Source organism: Anarhichas minor, unplaced genomic scaffold (genome assembly GCF_050575085.1).
Source record: "Anarhichas minor isolate MPS153535 unplaced genomic scaffold, ASM5057508v1 ptg000004l, whole genome shotgun sequence".
Lineage (NCBI taxonomy): Eukaryota > Metazoa > Chordata > Actinopteri > Perciformes > Anarhichadidae > Anarhichas > Anarhichas minor.
The window spans coordinates 17,331,426-17,351,257 of NW_027466450.1; the positions used below are offsets into that span (position 1 = coordinate 17,331,426).

At 43.7% G+C, this 19,832-nt stretch overlaps 1 protein-coding gene across 3 annotated transcripts in view; it reads right to left on the reverse strand.

The window, feature by feature from the left end:
* Positions 1–803: 803 nt before the first annotated feature.
* LOC142971093 (mitogen-activated protein kinase kinase kinase kinase 4-like) overlaps positions 804–19,832 on the reverse strand; it is a 38,050-nt gene continuing 19,021 nt past the window's right edge. For 2 of the 3 annotated variants that reach the window (XM_076111729.1, XM_076111713.1), the window contains 16 exons: positions 18,468–18,734; positions 16,012–16,106; positions 14,669–14,829; positions 14,409–14,506; positions 13,599–13,777; positions 12,834–12,951; positions 12,027–12,359; positions 11,291–11,405; positions 9,988–10,155; positions 9,570–9,713; positions 7,270–7,404; positions 5,681–5,781; positions 5,439–5,588; positions 4,752–4,911; positions 4,243–4,382; positions 804–2,940 (listed from right to left, as the gene is read on the reverse strand). In XM_076111729.1, coding sequence (XP_075967844.1) covers positions 2,857–2,940; positions 4,243–4,382; positions 4,752–4,911; positions 5,439–5,588; positions 5,681–5,781; positions 7,270–7,404; positions 9,570–9,713; positions 9,988–10,155; positions 11,291–11,405; positions 12,027–12,359; positions 12,834–12,951; positions 13,599–13,777; positions 14,409–14,506; positions 14,669–14,829; positions 16,012–16,106; positions 18,468–18,734 — 2,448 coding nt within the window. In that variant the 3' untranslated portion in view covers positions 804–2,856. The remainder of the gene's footprint in view (positions 2,941–4,242; positions 4,383–4,751; positions 4,912–5,438; positions 5,589–5,680; positions 5,782–7,269; positions 7,405–9,569; positions 9,714–9,987; positions 10,156–11,290; positions 11,406–12,026; positions 12,360–12,833; positions 12,952–13,598; positions 13,778–14,408; positions 14,507–14,668; positions 14,830–16,011; positions 16,107–18,467; positions 18,735–19,832) is intronic. The other variant, XM_076111722.1, reaches the window with a different exon arrangement.

Here is a 19,832-nt window from a genome sequence, read left to right on the forward strand (position 1 = left end):
TCAAAGAGAAGTCGGTGTTTGCATCACACCGAAGCGACTCTCTGTGTGACTATCCAACGTGACTGCAGCGTGAATAACACTTTGCATGCTGGCTTTACATAAATGAAGTATTGTTTAACTGGGTGCAGAACTTAAAGAACCTCTGGTGTCTACGTACATATGAAGAGAATCTGTTGAAATAGAACAAAGACGTGTTTCAGTTAGCCAACGTGTGTCACAACACGCCTCCAGCAGGGCTGCACGAGAAGCTTTGAGGAACTTTAGAGAAACCAGAGGACACGCGCTTCTTTTTAAAATTACTTTTTAAAGTTTATTCAAAGAAAAACAAAACATACAGGACTTCCTGTCAGACACAGAGAGGACATAAGTTAGAGTAGCAGAGGAACAGAAAGAAGCACGTCGATGAAGCAGCGCTGTGTGAATACCTGAAATGAACAACACGCGTGTTCTTTATTGTTTAGTGAGATGTTGTTTAGTGGGGGAGATGACCAAAAGATAAAAAACACTAAAATAACTAAAATATCCAAATAAAACCAGGCTCAAACACAAGGAATATGCATGAAACATAAACACGTGATGCAGATTAGTGAAATAAAAACATGGCGTCTGTAAACACGTTAATGCTAATATGAAACCACCGCGCTGCATGTTTTTACAGAAACTATCGATAAGCTTTGCGACGAGCTCTAAAACTTAAACACAAAGTTATTTTCTCTTCCTTCTTGTTTCAGACCAATAGTTTGAAATGCTGACCTCTGCGCACCTTTTCCCAATTTGAGTCACAAACAACCATTAAGCCCATGAAGAATATCAATAATAACCTTTTTATTTCTCATGAAGTCAATACAGCCGCTCGTCAGGCCTTGATGCATGAAGAGACACACACTGGTACTACTGCACACACACACACACAGCTCAGACTACACAGCCTGTTACAGGAGGAACCCGTTACTGGTGACGTGTTCACAGCCGAGCTGAGCGTGTTTGTGACGTTTGTCTTTCAGAGTCGCTGTGGAAACGGAGGAAAAGAGTGGAGCTCAGCAGACGTCCTGGAGGAGAAGGATGCTGCAGTTTGCTGCCGGTCTGTTCACAGACACAGACAACTTAAACATCAGGAAGAAGAAGAAGAAGAAGAGACGGGCTCTCCAGAATCTTCAGCAAACAGCCGAGGGAGGTAACACTGAAGTCAAGAGTCTAGTTCTGTATGTGATGAGGTCGACGTTTCAACACCAGAATGTCTCCGCTGCTGCAGCTTTTTAAAACTCCAAAATCGAACATCTAGGATTGATTACTTGTGACAAGATACAAAAGCAAAGAAAACATCTCATCTCATGCCTCGGACCACCACACAGTAATACGTCTTTTCTACATTCTTGACACTCATACGAAGAAATGAAGTGATTTGATGAAAAATAATAACCTGCTGACCATGCGTTACCTCTCTGCCACCTAAAATCCAATCCGCCTCTCTGACCACACACACACACACACACACACACACACACACACACACACACACACACACACACACACACACACACACACACACACACACACACACACACACACACACACACACACACACACACACACACCGTTATCATCTTATTATATCTGACTATTCACAGCAGTTCAACTGTCATGTTTGACTGGTGGGGGAGAAACATGACACTCTCTGGAAGATTCAATGAACTTTTATTGTACATAGACACCTTTTATTTTTTCATTTAAACTGTTATTTGTTTTGGACCACGCCCACATCACCTCCTTCTTTTAGACAAGCACCCACCTCACACACTCCTCACACTTCTCACACACTCCTCTCGCACTCTTCACACTCCTCACACTCCTCACACTCCTCACACACTCCTGTGGGTTCAGAGTAAAAGCAAGCAAACTGTGGGTGGATGTGCGTAAATCTTTAAAAAAGAAAAAGGTAAAGACATGTTTTTACTCCACATAGTTACACTTATCTTCAAGGAATAATAATAGTAATAATTCAAAAAATACTATTCTGAAATCCATCTGCTTCAGCCTCTTTCTCCCTCAATCATCCCCCGCTTTTTTAAATGTCTTTTTTTAAAGCACCTGTCGAAACAACACAATACTTCAACGACACACACACCCCCCGCCTGTCGAGTCCCGTCCATCAGACCTCCACTACCCCCCCCCCCCCCTCCCCTCTCTCCTGCTTTTACAAGTCACCCCTCCCCCTCTAACCAGCATGTCAAACAGAAGTACATTTACACACACTACTGTAGTATTAATACAACAGACTCCCACCACAGCGGTCCCATGAAACGCTCGTGAGAAAGGGCGGGAACGTGGGGGGGTTGGGGGGGGGGGGGGGGCCTCTCTGACAGACCTGTAGAAGGTAGTAGCAGTAGTAGTAATAATAGTGGTACTAGCAGTACAAGCAGTACTAGCAGTACTAGCAGGTAGAAGACCTCGAGCTGACCGACCGGCGCGGGAGAACAGAAATAATGAAGGAAAATAATAAAATCTGTCCCATCTCAGTCTGATGAGCACCAAGGAAACACAGAGGGGGAAACAACAGTAGTTCACCCCCCCCTCCCCTTGTTCTTAAATTCACATTTAGTATATTTCTACTTTCATTCATATGTTAATAAGTCATCCCTTCAGGCTGCAGAGTTTTAAAGGCGACGTCATCACTGAGGACCGCTTCGGTCCGGTCCTTGGTTTTGTTCTCTCTCTCTTTTTTTCTTTTCTTTTGGTGATGATGACATCGACGGGGGGACGGGGACGGGGGGGACGGGGGTCTGAGATCCAGTGTTAGCGAAGGGTGGAGGACGAAGAAGAGGAGGAGGAGGAAGACAGAGGGGCGGGGCCTCTGATCTACCAGCTGAGCAGGTTGCTCCGGCCCAGAGTCATGAAGTAGACCTGGCTGGAGCCTCCGGACCGAACGGAGGCGAAGAACACCTGCAGAGAGACAGAGAGGTGGAGGTTCACTACCACGTACCGTCTCACTCTCCATCCAGCTGAGTCCAATCCAAGATGCTTTCATTCATCTTTTTATACATAACTCACTAAATCAGTCAAATAATACAGGATATGTAACGATACAAACAAAATACTGTCATCAAACAGAATAATTACTGTTAAAATATTCACATAGCGCGTTCAACCAACCAATCGCAATCATTAGAGCGTTCAACCAACCAATCGCAATCATTAGAGCGTTCAACCAACCAATCGCAATCATTAGAGCGTTCAACCAACCAATCGCAATCATTAGAGCGTTCAACCAACCAATCACAATCATTAGAGCGTTCAACCAACCAATCGCAATCATTAGAGCGTTCAACCAACCAATCGCAATCATTAGAGCGTTCAACCAACCAATCGCAATCATTAGAGCGTTCAACCAACCAATCACAATCATTAGAGCGTTCAACCAACCAATCACAATCATGCACAGATTGATGAGTCCATCTGTCAAATGAGTTCTGTACTGATAAATGAATGCAGTAATGTAGAAGTTGGGTTTTTTCATATTACATTTCCTAAAGATTTATTGACTGAAATTGACAAAAAAAAAAACAATCAGTCAAACGTATTGACTAATGTGGGACATCCTTCAAAATGTTTCCAGAAAGAAATGCTGCAGAGCTCTAAAGCTCACATCATTTATCATTTCCCGCTCAAACACAGAGAAGAACCGCGTCGCTCTTTACTTCCTGTTAGACCAACAACAGGCCGGCGGAGTGAAGGGAAGAGAAACTAGAGCGGTTCAACCGGCACAGAGAGTTACACCAGACACGTTCGAGGCTCTGGAGTCAGTGAGTGTGTTTCTATGGGGTTTGCATGTCGATGGTTTAAACATTCAACATGTTGTGTCTTTAGCCCGAAATCGTATAAATATATGTATATAAACCATACGACGATATTTTGAGTGTTGATGGAGCTGCTACAATGTTAGCTTAGCATAGCACCAATAGATCCAGACTCCATTCAGAAAACAAGCGTTTTAAAAGTTGTTTGCCCATTTGTTGCAATTAAATCACAACTAAATAGTTTATTTTATGCTCGTACAGCTGCAGTAAACCAGCCGACGTGTGGCTTGCTAGATGCAGTGAATATTCCTCCAGATGATGTTATGAAGCAGACAGGACGGAGTTCAGTTTCCAGACATCCTGGACTTCCACAACATGATCAAAGCAGCTATAGAGGTTATTTACGTGTGTGAGTAACTACACAGACGTGCCGTTGAGCGTCGCTCACCTTGTCATTTCTTTCACAGAGGAACTTGAGTCTCTGGGCTCTCTTGTGCATGAAGACGCCGTCCAGGTGTCCGGTCTCCACCGAGCGGATCTCGATGGCCTTCTCTCCCCAACCCATGATCTGGTTAGAGCGAATGTAGGCTGCAGAGAGGGATTCAAGTTAATGCACTGATTGTGTGTGTGTGTGTGTGTGTGTGTGTGTGTGTGTGCTTCCTCTGCAGCTGCAGGGCAAAATGATCAATGCAAGTGGCTCGTGTAGGAACCAGAGAGCTGTGTTAGCGTGTGTTAGCGTGTGTTAGCTAATGATTCATCAATCATCAGAAACTTGGACCAGGAACACATTGCAAAGACAACACATTGTTCTAATCTTTGCTTTTATTCTTTTAGATGAGTAACTATTATTCAAACGTACCAACGTCATTGATAAGGTTCATGCGAAGTGTGAAGATGAATTAGGAATTAGATGATCTGGATTATTGTTTTGAAGGAAGCGTTTCCCCCCCGACTCACCCACGGAGGTGGGCATCTCCCCCCACTGCAGCACCACGTCCTTGGTGATGCGTCCGTACGTGTTGACGTAGACGCCCTCGTCCTCGTAGCACACCAGCAGCTCGATGCCGTCGGTGTTGGGCAGGATGATGATGGCGTGAGACTGGATGTGGGTCTGGATCTGCAGGGACACACGGTGGGTCAGATCATCACGTTATGAGAGGCCAGTTTTAGAAAAATCATTTCACTGCATCTTTTGGCATCTATGATCAACTCAAGGAATTGAGAAAGAACTGATAGAAAAGATATCAGAACGCATGAATCCATGCAGAGAACCGTGATGAAGGACTGAACGTGTTCTCTGCATAGAGATCTCTTCTATCAGTTTGAGCTTCTTGATGCTTCCAGCACCTTATTTAAGATAAATATATATATTTATCTAGATATATCTATAGATAAATATATCTAGATATATATCTAGATATATGTATATATCTAGATATATATCTAGATATATATATAGATAAACTCTGATTATTGCTGGTCAGTGTCGGGCTTTTATCTGCGTACGCTTCCTTTCTGACGGATCGTCCTCCTCGCTCTGACGTCATGAGCAGTAACGAGTTCATCCATACAGAGTATGAGAAGCATCCTCCTGTTGGTGCTCATGGTGAGGAACTAAGTCGAACAAGTCACGTGAGTTCTTACGTGTGTCGGCAGGTAGATGTCGTAGACGGCCCCGGAGTCCACATCCACGGCGTGGAAGCCCGAAGCGGAGCCGTAGATCACCTTTAACCTCTGACCCTCCTCCACGGTCAGGTCCACCAGCAGGGGCTTGTGCACCAGGTCCCCAAAAGACTGAAGAGCACGGGTCAGAATACAGGTTATCAATATTGATATCAAGCTAAAACATGTATCTGCTAACAAGCTAAGCTAGTGGATTGACTCACCTTGAAGGCCATGAACTTGTGGTAGGGTTTCGGGGCCCAGGCGTAGACCTCCACCGAGTTCTTCAGAGCCAGAACCAAGAACTTGATCCTCTCGTATTTTACTGGGGAACAACAACCAAAACATCAGAACACAGAAGAGCAGAACTGGACGTGGGTGGACTCTTATAGAACTCTGGTGGTTTATCCACCATCATACTCATCAACGTATCTCCTCATCTGATCGTTAAATCGATTGTTTTGGGGTTTGTTTAGTACTTTTATTGCTGCTTTTATGTTCTTTGTGCAGCGCTTTGTAACTTTTGTTTTGATAAGTGCTATTAGATATTAGTACGTTTTAGTCTGTAACTAATTTTCCCTTTTAAAAAGCAGTACAATCGATTCAACCTAATGTTTATTTAGATTTCTGGAGCCCATGCATGATCAGGTGTTTTCCTTTCCTGCTCCGATATTCAGTGTCATTTACAGAAAACATGAAAAAACTGTCAGAAGAACAGTAAATTCTCAAACTATAGAGCTTCTATTATATTTGGTTTGTGTATAACCTGGTTCTCATTGCCGTTGTTTTATATTCTTATGAAAACATATTCATTCCAGCCACATAATCTCTTGATTCTCTAAAACACAGCTTGTCCATGGCCGTATCGTCACTGTGTTTACTGTACACTGTAAGTATGAGAAGATTTAACGAACAGCTATTTAGAGTTTTAAAACCTTTAGTCCCTACATTTCTCCTGTTTGACCAAACATCAGTACAAGAGGACTTTTGATCATTCGATGGACGAAGTTATAGCTGAAGAGTTTTATCTCGTGTATAATATTTGTATTTAGTATTTCTAATGTGCAGTAAAACTCAGTCACGATGCACCAGGAGGTGACGCTCACAGAGACGCGTGTCGTTTTTATCGTTTTCTTTGGAAAAGCCCCGAACTGTACTTTCCACAAGTGCTCAAACTCTTTAAACTCAGCTGTGATTCAAGAGATGAAATCTGATTTCACGCCCGGCAGCTCCGATCATTACAGAGGAGTTTCCAACAGGAAGTGCTCGACCATAACCGAGGACATTCTGAATTTTAGACAGGTCAGTGTAGTTACATGTCCACTTTATTACTTCATAAAGGGCTTTCTTGCCATCATCTGTCCGTGGCATGCGTGAAGTTAGTAAACTCAGAGTCCCCTGTTCATCCAGATGTGACCGAGTTCATAACAAAGCTGCTAACCAGATCCCATTGATTTCTAGCTAAAGATGGAATATTTAAAAATCAATCAGATGAAGCATGATACACATAACGGTTCACAATAAACAAGCTTAACCCCCTCAAGGCTTATAACTGTATATGTTTGCCTTCATTTGATGGGGAGCAGCAGAGACAGACGAAGGAGACATGACACGCAACAAAGGATCCCAGCCATCAACCAACCAGCTGGTTGCAGAAACATGGTTTACGTCTCAGACCGCTGAGCCACAGGGAAGCTCCAACAGCCTTCTTAATCTCAGGCCTGCATCCAATTCACCGTTTGCAGAATCTGTGCGTATTAATGTGTTGACATCCTGATTGTTGCTGTCTAGAGACCGTGAGGCTGTGACCTACCGACGTTGTAGTGGACGCAGCCCTCCAGGTCTCCGACGGTGGTCCAACCCTGTTTCTTCTCCACCTCGGGGTCGTTGTGCAGGATCTTGTTCCTCAGCCAGGACAGGTAGTACACACGCAGCTTGTTCTTCTTCCCTGTCGGGGATCAAGAGACATCAAATTATATTAAAAATATTTTATGTTAAATGTGTATACTGTCATAGTATAATATGTAAAAAAGAAGTGGTAGTATAGTGCGATATCATGCTGATTGAAAACATTTTGTAAAGCATCGTGTCTGTTTGTCACAGCTCTTCATTCACAGGTGACAGATGTTCAGACCTTCTCTGTGTGAAGCAGCACAACAGGAAGAACCGGTCCACTCATGTACCGCTGACCACCAACACCGTGACGCCTCATGTGGTGGGCAGGTGGTGCACTGATACCCTCCCTTCCATCCCTCCTAGTATATATTAATAACCATTAAATACGGTATCAGAGCAACTGAAGGTGGACATGATCTGAGAATTACACACTGTGACCGTTTTCTCCAACATCAAGGAAGTCTTCTAGCATCTGGACTTTTATTTTGATAGATTGGAATGCACCGAATATGTGGAGCATGAGACTACTTCCTACGGAGTGTGCTGAGTGTTGTTCCTATGTACCAGATTACAACACTAGCATCTCTGATACTAGCAGCACATATTAAACATAATACTGGTGAGGAACACCAATGATATTTAAATGGTTGGACACAATGAGGTACATAATGTAGTGGATATGTTGTTGTTTTTTATTGTATATTATAACTTGTATCAGATCAACTCCTTCCACGGTTCACTCTCTCCTCTACGATGCCTTTAGTGAATATCTTTAGTGTGTGCGCGTGTTGTCCTATAAAAGGACAAAAGGTTGAAATGTAGAAGACAGTTTGTCTTTTTGATTAAATGTCCATAATGTCTCGTTGTATGCTGATTTATTGCCGAGCTCTGTGTTGAGAGAGATGCATATCTTAGGTACTGATAGTTCCAAAGTCCTTTTCCCTCCCTGTGAAGATAAGCTTCGTCCAGTTACTTCCTGTGACCATGTTCACATCCAGCCAGGAGCTCAGTCTGCTCAGAGACACATGTGCAGCTCTGCTGTGTTCTTCTGTCTCTACTGTGCAGTAAATAGAACTCATCTCAACCAGCCACACAACTGGACCTGAAAGATGTACTTTAACAATACTACGTCATTACGAATCCATGGTATAGTACGCCATTACAAAGTCACAGCACCATATGTCATAAACAATCAGTAAAGTATGTCAAACATATATACGTATATAGAAGGCCATAGTATCTTATGTTCAAAAGAAAAGCCATAGTATGTCACAAGAAGTGATGAAAAGTCATAAAAGAATCATAGTATAATCTGTCACAATTGGTACTAACGTCATGTTTCGGCATTCTCTGCATTATTAATAAATGTCCGTTTGTTTAGTTTATAATGTCTGATCACTGAACACGAGCTGCTGTCTGGATGTGTTCTTACACATCTACTCAGCCTCTCTAACAGGGAGCTGATACAACTTTCCGTGACGCGTACGTCTACATGTCGTCACCGCAAAAAACACGATTATCAGGAAAAGTATAAACGGACGTGCGTGAAGCGCTCTGTGGCGTTTCATTCCATCACAGGCGTGTGTCAGCGTTACATATCATACACACACGTGACGCTGCGATTTACTCAACATCTACATTTACTCAACCGTCTCAAAATATCTGTTGTGACACACTGACTGCACTGCTTCCGTGTGTGGGGGGGGGGGGGGGGGGGGGGGGGGGGGGGGGGCATTGAGAAAGAGAAGTAAGGACGTGGAGGAACTTTCAATCTGAGAAATCTTGGAACTCAAAACCGTGTGTGTGTGTGTGTGTACCAAAATATTTGTGCAACAACAGATGCAGACACGCACAATTCTGTCTGCGAGTACGTAGGACGAAGCAGGTTTTAGTGTGTATTTGCAGGTGTGTGTGTGTGTGTGTGTGTGTGGAGCTGACACAGCATGGTGAATAAAGGTGAAACGGTTTTCAGTCTCACTTAATACATCTAAGTATATTTGCATTGATCTGTGTGTGTTTGTGCATATATTCCTCTGCACAAGCACCTGCATACATCCTGTGCGTGTGTGTGTGTGTGTGTGTGTTTCAGTCCATCTCGTTGATTAATTCTTCATCCCGGTGAGACCAATTTGGCTGCATCAAGTGTAATAAAAAACATCTTTAAAATGCGTGTGCATGCTCTTGTGTGTGTGTGTGTGTGTGTGTGTGTGTGTGTACCTGATATAGTGACCAGGACGTTGAGTCCCTCCAGGACGTCCATCTGCTGGAAGCGCCGTCGGCTGATCAGAGGGTAAACTTTCCCCTGACCACTGCGATCCAACAGCATCAGACCGCTCTCTGTTCCCACCAACAGGTTCACGCCTGCACACACACACACACACACACACACACACTTAGAAGAACACCAACAAACACTGAACAGCTGGACACACAGATGTGTGCAGCTTCATCAGGACTTTGCTGCCACCAGGTGGTGAAGACTTTTATAAGTGTAACATCCAAAAGAACAGAAGTTTTACTTTTAATGAACACTGAATATCACTTATTACAAATAACTTCATCATCACTTGATGTGTAGATATAATAACCGTGTGTTAGAATCCTCAGATAACCAGGTTCTCTGGCTCATTCTTACCCCAGAGAGCAGCGCACAGGATCTCAGAGTTGAACCTCTTCTTGTACTTGCGGATCTCCGGCGTGTCGCTCTGCGGGCGAGTGTTGACCGGGTTCACATTGACCACGGAGCCCTTCCGAGACGGGTCGGCCCGCAGCGCCTCGGCCAGCCGGGCGTCGTTCCCGTAGCCTAGAAAGGTCAAAGGTCGGTCACATGGTCAACAATAGTAAAGAGGTGGATGGAGAGATGGAGTGATCGTCATGAGAATAGACGGAGAGGATTCATTTAGAACAGTCTGGAAACAAACAAGCAGAAATTGACCGTAAAGACTTCAACTGAACGGCTCAGAAAGTTTAAAAGCGACCGTCCATCAGCCTGTTCTTCATGTTGCTCATTTGTTACAGAACAAGGATCAGAAGGCCTCTGGCATCATATCATTATTTCATGGTATCTGTGTGAGAAAGTGGCCCATCCTCCTCCTCTCCGTCTCATTAAGCCTCATAATCAGTCCTAATCAGTGGCTGTAAGCAGACTGAACCAGCTCGTGCTCTCAGGAGGTCACTGGCTGGTCACCAGCTGCATCAGGTGAGGTAATGGATGAGCACAGTCCTGATGAAGGCCGGTCCTCTGAAGGGATGATGGGAAGCAGATTGATAAGAAAACCTTGTTTATGACCAGCAGCAGCTAACGAGCTCCACGACCTCGGAGAGGAGAGTCCACGCTAACCAACGGCTTTCTCTTTGTTTGGAACCTTTCCCTCAACGTTTTAAAAGGTCAAAAGCCCCAAAGTGTGATTTAAGATAGTTTGTCAGTGTTTTACCACAGTAGATGGAGTAAAGTAATGTTCTGCTGTGGACGTATTTTAGACTCCTAAAATAATCTAAATCAGTTTAAGTGAACGTTATATTTACAGTATTTTCACCTCTTTACCTTCATGCCGAGGAGCTGAAGCTGTTATCTACGATCTCTACAAACACACCAGACTCCTTTCACAACAATGAACACTGCTGATTGGTCAGATGCAAGAATAATGTATATTGTTTGAAAAGTAAGAAAAGACAAAGTGTAGACGAATCAGGTAAATGCTGGTATTACTGTAGTTAACTGTAAACCTCTGAATGAGGGTGAGCTGTGTATGAAAAGCTGCTCAACACACTGAAGGAACGTTTGTAGTTTCTGAACTCCAGTTCCTGGATCCTCTGATGTAAACACCTACAGTATGGAGGCCTAGAAGTCACACAAAGGACCTAAAAGTCTTTGTGGTTGAAAACCTTTCAGCATCTGATTATTCTTTACCCAGCAGCCAACGGGACACGTGACTTACCGATGTTGTTGAGGGCGCTGCCGGTGGACGGAGACACCTGGAGGAGTCGCGGGTCGATGAACGGAGTGAAGGAGGAGGAGGACTTGTGTTTCTGCATGTTGTTACTGGACTGGCTCTACAGTCAGAGGAAAACCAGATTCAGTGGAGGCAGAACATCACGACTGTGAATGTGCTGCTTTTAAAATATGAAAAACACATTTAATGTAAACAATTAAGGAGACAATGCAGTCAAACAAGCAGGCAGACGGAGGTTCTTCTGTGTGTGTCTCATGCATATATACGACGGGCATTCAACCGGAGGGTAAAATGATAAATACGGCAAAAACCAACGGTGGAGGATAAAAACATATGTTGACAAAAACAACAAAAAGGGGAAACAAATATAAAAAAGTATTTACGAGTGAGACATACTTGCCGTTGTGCTCCTAACTGCCCTGTTGGCTATGACTGACTGTCTGCAGAATGTGAGAATATGACTGGAAATAGGCAACATGAAGGAATAAGATGAGATTTAGATGTTTGTGGGGAATGTTTGTGAAACCACAACGAGCCTCAGAGGAAACTAAACGAGCTGTGAACCAGAGCGAACACGTGTGTGATCCTACAGCTGTAAGTCCAAGAAATATAAAGAAATTAGCTTCGTCTTCCAGTCGTATCTTCCCTCCTCGTTTTTTAAGGTTACACAAGAAATAGCACTCTCTAAAGGTGTCCCGTGTCGGGGCTGAGGGGGACATACCTCTATGAGCATGCTGAGCTTGTCCAGCGGACTCTGGGGGGACATGGTGGAGGGGCTGGCGAGGCTGGAGGAGGAAGGGGAGTTGGATGCGGAGGAGGAGGAGGGGGAGGAATGGTGGCTCTGCTGGATCAGGTCTGGGAGGTGGTGGATGCGGCCGGCAAAGCCGTTCCTGTCCGAGTTCTGTGTGGGGTGATGGTGGTGGTGGTTGTGGTGGTGGTGGTGATGATGGGGGCTGGGGGTGTGGTGGCCGAGGCCCGGGCCGGAGGGTGGTGGGGGGGGGGTCTGAGCTTGGCCCGGGCCGGGGCTCGGACGCTTTCTGCCGTCACCTGCACTCTGGAAGTAGAAAGAGGGGCAGACGGCTGAGGGTCTACATGTGCTCCTGGTGGTGAGTTCAGGGGACGGGGAGGCGTTAGCTAGAGCGAAGGACAAACTACAGCGGCTACGCTACAGGCGGAAGGAGAAGTCTCGTTAGCAGACAATTACACCGTGAGATAAATTCATCATTTAGTAAAGTTTAGATGCGTTCACTGCTGACGTATCTGATGAAATCACTGCTCTAAGTGTAACAAAAGCTCTTTAATATGTAATAAATCTCTAGTCTGCTTTATGTGAGCACCAAACTATTCTGAACGTCTACCCGCTGGGACACGGAGCTGCTCTCCACCGGACAAAAAGTAAACAAGAACAGAACATGATCAACACAAACAAAATGGAAAAAAACACTCAACAAATGAAGAAAATATGCAACAGGACAACTGAAAGTATGTTTTAAATGATTGTTTGTCTCGTTGTTGTTCCGGCCAGTACCTGTCTGACGATCAGCGTGCTGTCTTTACACGGCGTCGAGCCGGCGTCGCTCTCACCTTCGTCGTGGACGATCATAGTTTTCACCGACTCCGTCTCTCCGTTACTAAGTCTGGAAGAACTGCAGGGCAGAAGAAGTAAAGAAATAATGATGTATAGAACATATACGACGCCGTGTTAAGACCACCATGGGCAAATTAAATAATAATAATATGGAGCTGGAGATAGCGGGGTAATAGTACGAGAGAAAACTCAGGATTTCTGATATTAAAGTTGAATATTTGCAAGAAAAAAAGTACAAAATCTACAAGAAAAAAACTGATAAAATTAAATAAATAAAAAGTAAGAAATTGGATCTTTTCCAAGATTTTCCAAGAATAAAAAACTTAAATATTATTAGTAGTTAAAAACCTGACCTTATCACACCACAGATGCTTTCATTAAATATTGCGGTAAAATGAGCCGGCTAAATGCCAAAGTATTGCTTTTTCTTGACAATGTTCCACTTTAATCTCAGAGAACATCTGAGTTTTTGTCTCATAAATTTGTGACTTTAATCACAAATTTAGATTTTTTCTCGCCAAAATATTTTCACGAATAATTACCACCCTCCCCCTGCTCCATAATTAATTCACTTTCTTTTACCTGCAACGGCGCTAATAAGCCACCGTAGGAATCTCTCGATTCTCTATATTCATATTTAAAACAACGTGCTGTTATAAAGTGATAATAACTCCGCTTCACGTCACAGCGACATCAGACACATACACAGCTTTTGAGTCCTCGGGGCCAGAAGTCGACTCTTCGCCTCCGTCCTGGTCCACCTCTTCATCGTCATCGTCATCAGTGGTGTCCGAGTCATCACTGGAGGAGGAGTAGTCCGTCACCTTGTTGGGGGGGCGGACGTCATCCACGGCTCGCAGCTCTTTGGCCAAAGCCGTCAGGTCCTAAAGGTCACGAGGTGAGAGAAGAAGAAAACAAACCTGTCACTTTATCTCATTGAGTTCAGTTTTTTCTTCCTCTCTGTTGGAACGTTGCCCATTCTTCATCATCTGGGCTTTTTTTTTATACGAGCCGTTAGTTCAGACGTTCAGTTAGCAGGAAACAGAAAAGCTGCAGAAAAGGAGGAGTGGTTACAGAGGAACGCCAGCCAATGAGAAGCCAGCGTGAGAGCAGCAAAGCCAAGAGATGAAGGGACGAGATGCTCCTCAAGCTGCTGGAGGTCAGGTTAGTGGATGAATTTGATTAATGAGAACAGTGTAGAAGAACAAAAGTAATTTCTTTATTGAGGTTAGAGAAGGCGAGAGTTAAGATGGCCACCGTCGGAGAGAAAGCAAGCAGTAAGTGCAGAAAACCCTTCAGCCAGCGAGCTCAATCCAAAGTCACAGAGTCTCGTCACCAAATGAGCCAGCTCATCATCTTTCACACAAAATCTCCCATCAGGCCACAGCAAACCATCAAACACACACACCCCAAAGCGGTGACTATTGACACACACACTTCTAGATCTAGATCCATCCCAGCTAGCTAGCTAGCTAGCGAGCTACACAACTGGCTAGTCGGGCTTTTGAGTCTCACCGCTGGTCTGTTCGGCTTGACCAAGTCCCGCCTCTCCTCGGGTTTTTTCCCAGCATTCTCTGGCCGCTGGAGGGGCGAGCCCTCTGATTTGGAGGAGGCTGAAGGAGGTGGAGGTGAAAAGATCAGTTTATTCTAAATAGCGGTGAAAAATGCACGTCTTCATGTTTGTGGAATTGACTGTATTCTAAGGTGGCGTTTCAGTTCTATTGTCCACCTCCTGCCTGTTTCTGAGTGCTGATTGGTTGGAAGTGTGGACTCACAGCGGGCCCTGAATCTCTCTCCAGAGCCGCAGTGAGAACCGGGCTGAGAGCTGGAGTTACTGGAGCTGCTGGAGGAACTGGAGCCTCCGCTGCCGGTGTTACTGGTCGGCCTGGGAACCAGTTTCTCCACTCGCTCCCACAGCAGCCGAGGCTCCGCCGCACTGTAGGGCCAACAAACACCGAGAGAGTCAGAGGTGAAGGCAGTGTAGAAGACTGTTGTCTGTACTTTGTGATTTCATTTCGATTGGTTCTTTATTCTGACATAGAAACCAATAATTTCAGATTCATGATGTTCATAGATAATATTGTAGGCCGCCATTAAACTCTCTGGTGCCTCAGAATGTGCCAGAATTATCTGGAAGTGAAGCAAAAAGTAAATGAATAATAATACACAGACTATTTTGCTTAACAGGCAATTTGATTATATTCAAACAAATATGCTAAATAGGTATTCGCACAGTAAGAACAGACTATATGTTGTTTTAGAGTTGAAATAAAATACCTCATGAGCATCTCATGAGAAGTTTTGTGGTTTGGAAAAACTGTGCGGAACAAACGCATTCACACACAAAGAAAAAAGGTATCACAAGGTTAGACAGCTATAGCACTGTTACATAAACCCTCCCACACACAACCCCATAAAAACCAAGACAACAGCCGCACAGACAGACAGGGAAGTCACTGCACTGGTTGTACAGACACAATCCTGAGTGTGTGTGTTTGATCCATCTCCAAACAATGCAAGTGTTTGTTTTGAGAAAGTCATTCTTTTTCATGTCTTTTTAATGACACCGTTGAAAGCAGCAGCCTGGTTCCACTCTGACTCACAGCACTCACACTTTTCCCCTGAAGGCTGCAAAATGACTTTGACACACTGACATTGTGGAGCTTTAGTTCATTAAGATCTCTTTTGTGTCAGAGTCCTGGACTAAAACGTCCACAGTAGCTGAACATTTATACTCTCCTCTAAAGATATGACCAGCGGAGTCCCACAAGGCAGTATTCTGGGCCCAGTTATATTCCAATAAACTTGTTTTTCTTTTGTAATTTGATGCAAATACAGACTGTATTGTATGTAAATACTGCATGTCTGCTTTTCAAGTTGTTGCGAAGACGAATTTCCACCCTGGTGGACAATAAACGATGAATTCTATTCTAGATTTAATAATCAGAACTACCAATAAATTCACGTATAAGCTAAAAACTACCGATTTGTTTTGTATCTCCTACAGGTTCTTTTCAATTACGAAGATGACTGATATGCCAAACTATGCTGATTGTCTTTTTATCGATACAAATCATACATCATCATCATACAGATCAGAGGGGTAGTGTCAGTTTACCTGGCAACGGGGCGGTGCACGGCATGGCTGCCGTGATGATGAGGCGAGTCTCGCCTTGACAACACCGGGGACCTTGATGTAGTCCTTACGGGAACCTTTTGTGATAAAGACAGTGACCCGCTCACACGTGAACACTCTGTGAGCATGAATGTGTGTTTGAAAGTGCAGCGAATACATAAAATACACAAAAACATACAGAAACCTTCAATCATAAAACTATTAGCGGCATCAAAACAACCCTGGTTGACCATCTTGCTCAAGGCCTCTCAAGTAGCGTTAGAGGCTAGCTCTTTAAGCTAAATTTGCAAACGATGCTTATTAAAAAGAGAAACATTAACTTTCAAACCCAAATTTTAAAAACACATTTATAAGCAGCTCTTCCACTCCCCTAAAGCGCCAACCGTGTGTAGCTACTAGCGTAGCCTTATAGCCAGATAACGTCAGCTAATTCATCCAGACTGTCTGGGCTAATCTGATTGGTAAATCAGCTAGCTTGCCGTTTGCAAATTAATTTATCAGCTAAAGTTACAAAGCAACTAACCAACAGATCCATGCAGTGTAGCTAAGTCAAAGCTAGCTGGCTAACCTAAGCTTGCTCGCTTAAATTCTACACAACGATGTTGATTTTAGCCAAGAATAAATGATATAACGGCACAAAGCAAAATTGTGTAACTAATTATCGCTTTTTGCTAGCTAAGCGCGAAGCAAGGCAGGGCTACCAACTATTCAACAGGAAGCTAAGCTAAGGTTAGCCAGCTAGCTGTAACTTAGCTTCGCGGCATGGATCTGGCGCTAGTTGCTTTGTTACATTAGCTGCTGAAGTAATTTGCAAACGCCAAGCTAGTTAGAATCATGGGAGTCAATGAACATTAGAGATAGTACCGTTATCATAAATATGATATATAATTGTAATGTAATTGTAGTTTTGGCCGATGCCCAGGAAGCCAACTGCTGTTCACTTAACGGCCACCGGTGTCCTTAACAACGAGGACCTTTAAGATTTGACATCTTTAAAAACAGTTATCCCAATCAAATTCACAAAAATCAATTGTGCATGTTAATTTAATCACTGCTACTTATGAGCTGTGTATTTTTAATATAGCTGCACTTTCACCTTAAAACGTGCCGAGTGAAACTGCAGACCAAGAGAACGCAATTCATGTCAAACATGTTGTATCAGACAAATCCTCCTCCTCTAACTAACCTGCTCAAATTGGCCCAAAGCACCACTGAAAATGAAAAACCATCACACCCAGAGTCACAGATCACACCCAGAGTCAAAGCTTTCCCTTTTCCAGACTCCTATGGAGTGTAATAAAGCCGAAACATAACCTTTAATAACATCCAAAGCTCGACACAACACATCATTTAACACAAACAGCCATTATTTTAGTTTTGTTAAGAAGTGTAAGTTAGGGGCAAAATGAAAAAAAGATATGCATTGATGTTAATGGACATACTCTTAAGTTTAAGTCGTGTTGAGACTCTGTTCTCCGTAGTTACAGTAAGTCTTGTGGTTCGACTTGGAAGCAGTTCTGTTTATAACTCAGGGTTCAATTTACTAACTTTGGCTCTGTGGACTGAATTTAGACGTCTCTTCTTTTGGATTCTGACTCCCCACATCTGTGGCTTTTACCACACAGCGTTCCTGTCTGTCCTATACTTAGCCAAGACGTCCAACACGCTATACATTCAGGTGGAAAAATGTTTCTAAATGTAAACCTCTCTCTCCTCTCCTCTGCATATGTTTCTCTCCCTCTGCAGTTATTGTTTTATGTCATTTTATGGTTGTTCAGGAAAAGCAACATGAGACAGATTGTCTCAATTTGTAGATTACGAACCTGGAAGTCATCACTGGTTCCCTCCACAAACAGACAATCAGATTCTTACATTCGATTTTTGGATCATTACATAAAATAATCTCCGTGTCAAACAAACAGTTGTGATTCTTCCAGGTTTAGTTCATCAAGATAATCTTCACTGATGAACCTATAAAGGAACTCCGTTCACCGACCTATTTTAAATCAGAGAACTAAACGTTACAATCTATTCAGCTTGTGTTAAACACAGACCTGATTTCAGACGTCTAAACTACATCACATTGACTTCTAGACAAGGTAACAGGAAGTGCTAAAATGCTGACTCATGTCTGGGTTTCATGAGTCTCTTTGTGTCAACACTGATTCACACCGAGTGACGCTAACTTCCTCTTTCTCTGGATATTCTGTGTGTCAGGGAGAATAGATTCAGAATATGGGATTTTGTCAGACCTGCTTATTTAAAAAAAAAAAAAATTGACTGAATGTTAATTCAATGTGGATTTAATTAAATCTATAATTCCCAGACATGATTTATTTTCAAGCAGAGTGTGGGAAGCTGTTAAAGTATTACATTTAACTTAAATTAAACTCCTGCTGCCAGACTAGGTTTGGGGGGGTCTTTCTCCCTGTCCTTACCCGGGGCGGGACCTCCTCTGACAGCCTATGCTGGGGGTGGGGCTGTGGGTCAGTGCGTGCAGGCGATGATGATGAGGAGGATGGTGATGAAGGTGGAGGGTGATGGTGTTCCTGGCTGCTGCGAAGGTGCAGATTTTCAAAGCTAGGGGCGAGCGGCTCGCTGTAGGAATGCGGCCGCGACACGGCGGGCGGCGTGGCGGCGGCGGAGGATGATTTTGGCGAGGCCACGCTGCCGCTGCTCTTTAAAGCAGCCAGATGGGAACGGACCTTTACAGACAACAGAAACACAATGGGTGGGTGGGGGGGGGAGGGGGGGGGGGGGGGGGGAGGGGGGGGAGGGGGGAGGGGGGGGGGGGGGGGGTCAGTCTGCATGCAGTGCACTCTGACAAGGACAGGGGATTCTGGGTATCTTTAGGGGTTTGTCAGATGGGAGCCTAGTACTGTTCCCTGAGGAACCCCTTTTGCAAAACCTTCAGGGACACCGACATGCAGCTTTTATTTGACCCCTTTCAGACTTTCAGACATCACTGACCTCATCCAGCTATTAATGTGAAGACATTTTGTCAAAATACGGTCTTTGTTATGGCTTCCTTCAGACATGACAGCACCGTTACAGAAACAGCCAAAATACACGCAATATTATTTTTGTTATTTCCTAATGCTCCTCCAATTTCACTTGGTTTCCACAGCTGTTTGAGCAGAACATCTCCTTTAACTGAACTACCTCCTTTAACTCCCTTATTGCAGTTAGTCGTTGCAAAAAAATAGGATTTAAGCTCCTGTGTTGGTGTTCCTGTGCTTCAGTCTGGAGCAATACATCCGTTTCTCTAACTGATGATCTGAAAGTTCCTTCATATCGTTTGATGACTTCTAAACTAAGTTGTTTTGTCTCAACCTAACTAAGTAGTTGTTTTGTCTCAACCTAAGTAGTTGTGTTGTCTCAACCTAACTAAGTTGTTTTATTGTGTAAACCTAACTAAGTTGTTTCCTGTGAAGACAGAAGTTTACTTTGAAAAGACTATTCATGTAACAAGCGGAAATTGACACGTGTTGCTGAACATTCGTAGAAAAAAGCCTGAAAGATGTTTAACTTCTCTTAAACTGTATGAACCGTTGTATGCGTAGTAATCATACGACTGGATTACACTGCTGAGAGTTTGTAAACAGATATTTTGATGTAGTTTTGCTGTTGTGTTAAACGCGTCCTCCATTCACTTCAATTCATCAAGAATTCTTTCGTCGTGGAGAACATGAGAGAAAAACTAAGTTTTCTTCAAGACTTAAAGGTCACACGAGGTGAGTAACTGATACACAAATGATCATTTTGTGGGTGAAATACTCCTTTAATTAATAACCACTGCTCCC